Source organism: Apaloderma vittatum, unplaced genomic scaffold (assembly GCF_000703405.1).
Source record: "Apaloderma vittatum isolate BGI_N311 unplaced genomic scaffold, ASM70340v1 scaffold12474, whole genome shotgun sequence".
Taxonomy (NCBI): Eukaryota; Metazoa; Chordata; class Aves; order Trogoniformes; family Trogonidae; genus Apaloderma; species Apaloderma vittatum.
In genome coordinates, this window is record NW_009711001.1 from 30 (window position 1) to 7,703 (window position 7,674).

General features: G+C 53.4%; 1 protein-coding gene across 1 annotated transcript in view; it reads right to left on the reverse strand.

The window, feature by feature from the left end:
- Positions 1 to 368: 368 nt before the first annotated feature.
- The window catches only part of LOC104272482 (EF-hand calcium-binding domain-containing protein 4A-like), a gene marked incomplete at its 3' end in the record, with an annotated part of 17,399 nt that continues 10,093 nt past the window's right edge, over positions 369 to 7,674 (reverse strand). Inside the window, exons 10-14 of the mRNA XM_009867497.1 lie at positions 5,093 to 5,172; positions 2,365 to 2,677; positions 2,055 to 2,196; positions 1,766 to 1,847; positions 369 to 483 (exon numbers count right to left, since the gene is read on the reverse strand). Coding sequence (XP_009865799.1) covers positions 369 to 483; positions 1,766 to 1,847; positions 2,055 to 2,196; positions 2,365 to 2,677; positions 5,093 to 5,172 — 732 coding nt within the window. The remainder of the gene's footprint in view (positions 484 to 1,765; positions 1,848 to 2,054; positions 2,197 to 2,364; positions 2,678 to 5,092; positions 5,173 to 7,674) is intronic.

A 7,674-nucleotide genomic window follows, 5' to 3' on the forward strand; every position in this document is an offset into this window, starting at 1 on the left:
TTGTCTGATTTGTTCTTAAATAAGTTTTACTAATTTCCCCAGGACGGTAGATGCGGATGATCTCCCTGTCCTTATCTCAAGCCATGGGCCCTTCGTTGTATTTTCTCCACAGTCGCTCCCAGACACACTGTTGGAGCTGATTTGGAGCACGGCAGCAGCAGCATAGAATTATAAAATGGTCTGAGTTGGAAGGGACCTTCAAGATCATCTCATGCCATCCCCCCTGCCACGGGCAGGGGCACCTCCCCCCAGACCAGGCTGCTCCCAACCTCCTGCCAGACCAGGCTGCTCCAAGCCTCCTCCAGCCTGGCCTTGAACACTTCCAGGCAAGAGGCACCAGCGTTAGGCAGCCAAGGCCCCGCTCTCACCTGGACACTGCTCATCCAGTTGCGCACCGCTGTGAAGGAGCACTCGGCCGTGATGTCGTACATCACCAGGATCCCGTCAGCCTTCCGGAAATACTGCTTGGTGATGCTCCGAAACCTGAGCCCGAAGGAAACCAAAGGCACTGTTAGAACCACGTCTGGGTCGTGATGAGAAACAGAATCACAGAAAGGGTTGGAAGGGACCTTCAGAGGTCAGCTCATTCCACTTCCTACTAGACCAGGTTGCTCAGAGCCCTGTCCAACCTGTCCTTGAATGTCTCCAGGGATGGGGCTTCTGCCACCTCTCTGGGCAACCTGTGCTGGTGTCTCACCACCCTCAGCGTAAAAAAATTCTTCCTTATATCTAGGGATGGTGCCACCTGTACAAGTTGACAGTGTCCATGACTCAACCTGCCAGAATTGACAGGAAACATCAAACCCACGATGGTGCTGCTCCACAACTCCCCAGTTAATGCACATGGTGGATACCGAGCACAGCTCTGGTCCCTTACTCTTAAAAGCAACCAGAGAAGTTTCAAGGCAGGGCAACAAGACAGAAGTAAGGAATCGCTTCCACAACAGCAAAAAAAAACCAAACCACGACCTTTCTCTAGAGCCTGGAAGAATCTGCAGACTAAGCTGGACCGCAGCACAAACGAGGCATGCGGAATGTCTGCCCCGGTGCTGCCAAAACAGCAATTAAGATCTCGGCATCAATACCGTCTGTCTCCAGTTTTGAATCCATAAAGCAAATGCCATCATACATAAAACCAATGGTCAGACGCAATTTCCAGGAAAACCCCCTGCCAGGCATCTGCGTTGTCCCGTCAGCACCAGTTCGTTGTATTTTGGGAATAAATTCCAACAATAAAAAAAAACAAACCCAACAAACCCCACAGCCTAAATCCAGACTTTACAATCTGTAAGCAGTTTGTCACAGGGCCATCTCTTCCATAGGATACTCACAGTTGGAAACCTCCAGTCAGAAGGAATTCGTATTTCTCCAGAAGGAAGAACAACTTTTGCTTCCTCCCAGGTCTCCAATTCAGCATCAGCGTTGAGCCAAGTCCTCTCATGCAAGGCCACGTCTAAGACCTGCTAATACCCCAGGGGCCTACCCTAAAGGTCCTTCTGCAGAGACAGCATCTGGAATTCGGCCTCTTAACACAACGTGGCCTCAGTAAAACGCCACGTTTCATGTCCTAACAATTCCCCTCGCTGCTCAGCCTCAGCGCTAAAATAACCACAGCAGTCCCCTCAGAAAAACCCACTAGTTCTTCATCACGAAGCTTGATTTTGGAAGAAATCGTTTGCTTTCCAGTAGACACTCCCACCAGGAGTACACCACCAGTACATTCCCACCAGGCCTGCAGTAGCGCATCCTCTTAGAAATTGCTTACCTTTCTTGTCCAGCTGTGTCCCACAGCTGTAAAGCAACCTGGGTGTTATCCACCATCAGAGTCTTCACCTGGTAATCAATACCTGTCAGGGAGGTACCACTGGTCACAAGGTAGGACGGGGATAGAGCAGCTAGCCAGGACCAACGCTAGGTAGCTCAGGGAAATTGCAAGATTTATTCAAAACTGGGAGAGGGACCATCTTTACCTTTAGTTGGGATGAAATATGAGCAAAAAGCACATGTCCCGCCTGACCCTCCCACACGTTTTAGTCAGGAACCCCATTACCTACCGATGGTTGCGTTGAGCTCAGCCAAGAACCTGTCGTAGCAGAAGCGGTGGATGAAGGAACTCTTCCCGACGCCAGAGTTCCCTACAAAGACCACTTTAAAGATGCGATCTGGGGAGCAGCTGGCTGGTTCCAGTGCCTGGAGCTACGATGGAAGAAAGGGACGCGGTTTCGACAGGCTGTGCTTTGGTTTAGGCACTGGACCCCTGCACCACAAACCTATGGAGCTGGAGTTAGATGGGAAGAGAGTCAGGAAACCCTCAAGCCCCTGGTGGCAGGTATTTGAGGAAGAACCCCGAGTTGTTAGACTCACCCTGGTTTCGGTGCCAACGGGCTGTCCTCTAGGAGGCAACCGAGCACCGGCTAATCCATCTGCATTTTGTCTACAGCCGGCGTCGCCCTTCAACGTCATCTTAAGGCACTCCGTCATCTTCAGGCACTCGGCCCCTGCTGCCGATGACCACCTCTCCTTGTCCCCGCTCGTCTCTCCAAGGTTCGTGCCACCGCCTTCTCCTGCCTTCAGCCACGTCTCGTTTGCCAGGAAGTATTTACAGGTCTTTCGGTTGGGTTCGTCTGCCGCCACATCCACCGGGAAGGCGAAGGCAAGGTCCGCCAAGGCCAGTTGTCTGCAGGAAAGCCCGCGGGCACCACAAACAGGGTGGGAGGGGAGGGGGTGAGGGGAAGAGGAGGAGGTCGCAAATTCCCAAGACAAACAACGTGAGCCAGTTAGTGCAGCGCTTGCGGGAACTCGACTTCATACATACACGCCCCTTACGCCCTGCAGCTGAGGGAGAGGGAGGCAGCTGTGCTCATACCTGCCGACAGATTTCACTAATTTTAAATAGAAAATTCCCACCTTCCGGATTTTTCAAGGATTCTTTGCCTCCCCCGGTACTGAGAAATGAGGCAAAGCACAGGAAATACATTTGGTTTTAGAGAAAAGGAGCGCCGATCACCCCCCCTCTATTTTTGTGAAGCGAATACAACGCACAAAGAAGTAACAAAGGTTTCGACGTGAGCAAAAAGGGGGTTGACCGCAGACGGCAGGGTGAAGGCCAGCTGATGGTCCCCAGGAGCAACCAAACACTTCCAAACGCTGCCGAGACTGAGTTTTTCCCACTTCAGGTGGCAGAACCCTGCCAGAGGCGTGCGAACGGCAGCGAACACGCTCACGCCAGCGCCGCTTTGCCTGATGTTGGCTCTGCTCTGGCTCACCCACACGCCTGGCCCGAGGTAAGAGAGCAAGGACATGGAAAATGTGAATTTTTAAAGATTCCAACTGGCCATGCTCACCAGCAAGAAACCCCCCCAAGACCCCCGCCCAAGCTGCAGTGGTGGGAATAGGTTTGGCACCAACTGTGCCAACACAAGAGCAGGCTGGCGCACTTCATTCCCTGGGGGAAGAGCTGACATGGTAAGTGGAGGAACAGTCTTCAGAAGAACAGCTAGAATAACCCGATTTCAACTCCTGGAACCGTTGCTGAGGAGCACAGCAGCGTCTCTTAGCTCAGCCTTGGCTTTCCACGGTTCAAGAACCAGACGAAGGGAGCGAGAAGGCTCAGAACTCAACAGAAGGACTTTATCCGCCACAGAAATCTCTGCTAGCCAACAGACTGCATTTGGAAGCAAATCAGAGAGAGCAGAGGCTGCCTCCAGTCAAGCTCTTCGGAGGCAGCACATCCCACCTCTTTGCAAAATTTTTTCCTTGCTACTAGGGCAGGAATCAAGGCAACAACTCTCCTCTCCCACTCCTGCGAGCAGCCCTCATCGGGGCTGCAACATTGCCCTCCTGCCGTGTCTATGCTTTATCTGTGACAGGGAGCTCCCATTCCTGGTTGTCCTCGCTGCATCTGCCCCAAATGCCAGCCCAGAGCCAGGCCAGCTGGAACCTCTCCCCGTGGAACAGTCACATCTTCAAGGCTCAGGGGAACGACCTCATCTCCCAGGGCTGGCAGGAGCCATGGCAATGGGAGACTGACACTCAAAAAGCCTCTTCAGAGGGGGGGAAAAAGGGAAAATCACAAAGCTTTCTTGAAGAGGGACTCCAGATCTAAGGGATTTTATTCCTGTTTCTCAAGCAATGTGCTGTGACACAGCACTGGGACAGAGACAGGACCAACAAATAACTTCTCCCCTTCTCACACTGCCCTCGCTGCTGGACTTCTCCACCTCTTAAGCCTTTCTGGGAGGTTTATGCCAGCAGTGGTTCACAGGATCTTTGTGAGAAGCAGCTTGAGGAAGAGGATGGGAGACCTCAGTTGTCTGATCCCACGGACAGTGTATCTGTGAGTCACATCGCCACACAAGAGCTCTGCCTCGGACCTCTCCGAGCAGCCTGGGCTCAAGAATCAGCCCTGTTCCACCTGGTTTTCCAACCGTCCACGAGCCTGAAGCTCAATTCTCAAATGTTGGAATTACAGGCCTTAAGGGCGAGTTGAAACTGGGACACTGAGCCCAAGATCTATGTCTCTGGTTGGCACTAGGAGAAACTCGGGAGCAGGGGAACCTTCTGCAGAGACCTGGGAGGAACCAGGGAAGCATCCCACCCTTAGAACCTGTTTGGGGCCAGCAGTTGCCAGGGAGATCTGGCTCCAAGCCAGGTTGGTGCTGGCCTGCCCTGTGTCTCCACACCCCAGGATGTGGGCACAAGGTGCCAGTGGCCGGAATTTCTGCCTGAGAAGGAACTGCCACGCTTGGGAGGTGATCCAGTCCCGTGAACAGAGCTGCCTGAGGCAGCCTTCGTGACCCCACAAACACCCCCACAGCTTCTGACAGCATTTAGGGTTGTTTCCCCATTGCTGCACGTCAAAGCGGGCCACCCCACCGTGGGAATTAGCCAGTGGCACCCTCGGCTTCACACCAGGCCAGCACAGCCTGACGCCGAGAGCCACGCTCAAGCTGCATTTCCCCGCACTGTGCTCCCCAAACCAGCCAGCACTGAGGCGGGAGAACTGGACGACAGGGACACAGCTCGACTGACAGGAGGGGACTCGACGGGGGACGGACTGACACCACGAACACAACACAGACGCCCGTCTAACCGTTTGACCGGCTTGTCGTCCAGCAGGTGACTGCCTAGCACTGACCCTTTCTTCAGCAGGGGCTTTTTGCTCTGAGGCGCCTGGAGGGTGAAAAGAGAAGGGGTGAAGAACGCGGTTAGGACTCGGGAACCGGCCCCAGGTTCAGCCACTTGCCACCTCTCCGATCGCTTCGGGCAGAGCTGCTGTTTCTGTGGCTCATGCGCCCCTCGGTCTCGCACCTTGACCTTTTTTTCCCCACCTGCCTTTTTGTTACGCTGACATTTTATGGGCCAGTCCAACGGCCCTTTGCTCAGAAGGCACCACTACTCCTCCTCGCCGGTACTCACCCAGAGCTGCGCGCGGCCACAGAGAAGGAAGAACACTCCACAAGGGCTCTGCACGGGCTCTGCCTTACACGGACTCCCCTCTCCGTGCTCTCCTCTGACTTACCTCAGACTACGCGCTCCCTACAGCCAGCGTTTACCCAGAGAAGGATGAAACAGGACAACTCCTCTCCCAACCCTCTTGCCCCAGGCACAGTGGCCAAGATGAGCAGCTTGCCTGAGATTGCGCAGGAAAGCCTGCATGAAACTCTATGTGAGAGGGTGGCAAGGTGCCCACTGCTGGGGGAAAGGGAGATGCACTCACCCTCTACGTCTGGAGATTCCTGACACGTCCTCACAAGTTATTTTTTGGAGGTAGAGGTGGGGAAGGAAGAGTTTGAAACCTGCCAGATCTGCCTCTGGCAGCAGTTCTGAACTGACCGAACACCTGGAGGCAGCTCTGGACAGGCTTTCCTTCGCGCTGCCGATGGCCCAGGGAAGGACTACAAAGGTTATTTCTTCAGTAACCTCTGTCTTATTTTAAAAAATGCAAAAAACTAAGAAGCTGCTCCATCAGCCAGAACTCCCAGGACACCTTTACAGCAACGCAGCCCAACAGAAGGACTCCACCAAGAGTCTCACCCAACTAGGAACTTTGAGGGGGGAGAAGGAAAAAACAAAAAACCAACTATGAACATTTTTTTACATATAAATCTGGCATTCAAGAGAAGTTCAGCCATGGAAGCAACCCAGCACTGGGAGGCTCACAACTGTGGAGCACATTATCTTCCAAGGCAAAGGACCCACAGTGACCCCTCGGTCAGCACTGGCATCGAGCTGCAGTTTGGCCAAGCAGTGGTTCTCCAACAGGGATGGAGGAGGAAGCTTTGCTCCAGAAAAACAGAACCAAGGAAATCATGTTCTGCAGCTGAGTCCCAACCTTCGAGTCACCTGCGGCACGGAGGGACCCCCAGACAACCTGCTACGGTATCACCCTACTTGGAGAGGAACCAGCCTGAGGTGCACACACCTGGGGAAGAAAGGAGAAACAACGGGGCGCGTTTTGCTGTTGGTTCTGCTGTGCTTTATTGGCCTGCCAGGTCGGTGTGACATCTGGCTTTCCACCGGGATGGTAATGGGACAGGCGCGATGTCGCAGGTGGCAAGGATTCCACAACAGCAGCACGTGTACAAGTATTTGGGATGGGAAAGATTCCGGTTTGTCAGTGGGATAAGGAAAAATTCTGGTTTATCAGCCAAATACACGTAAGTGTCCAACACAGTCAAGGTCCCAAAGTGCTCTTCACGATGAGCACACATGAAATTTGCTCTGTCACTACGCAGCATGCGAGCGTAACTCCACAGCCAGACACGTCATGGGTGTGAAGCTGAACCCACAACCCCTGGGCCTTAAAGACAGCAAAGTCACATGTTGCTGTACATCACCCTCCCACTGGGGCAAAACAGTGCCCGATAGTGCCGTGGGGCCAGGGTCTGGCCACCCCGGCACGGATGAAAACTCTTACGAAGAGGAAGGTACTGAGCTGGGTGCTGAGAAGCGTGAAGACGCAGTGGCTGGGTTGCTCCCAGCCCCATACGGCCCAACTCCTCCTTCCAAACACTTTGAAATCGTTCCTATGAAAGAACCACGGCTCATCACACCTTCATTTCACAGAAATAACACAACCCTCTCCAGCCCTAACAGAGGGTATTAAAGCCTTGTGGGGTTTTTTAAGCCTGTAAAAACATTGGTAGGCTCTGGCAGAGAGCGTCTCACACCCTAGGGATCCCCATCAGAAGGCAGCCCCATGTTTCAGGGCAGCTCTGAGCAGGTCCTAACAGGGGAAAAGGAGAGAAAAGAGGGGAAGCAGATGAGCTTTGCACACACAGAAGAACCTACCTGAACCACGGGCTCCACGGGCCACCCGCCCCACCCACAGGAACCCCGCAGGGATGAAGCACTACACATGGAAAGAGGAGAACAAACCATTTTCTTTGCTGCTTGCACGGGACTCTGTTACAGAGCGACTGTGTTTATTGCTTCTCCAAGAGGGAGCAGGAAGCTCTGGTGCACATACACGTACTTAGCAGCTTTAAAATTAGAGAAGAAACAAACAAAAAAACCCAACACGGCTTCTTTCAGATTTCAGAAACACACACAAAGGCACACACACACACCCCCCTCACCTCCACCCAAAACAGTCGCTGAAGTTATTTTACACAGCTGCTGCTCCACTTGGACAACTCCAGCCTCTCCCCTCCAGCGTCCCATCTCGGCTAC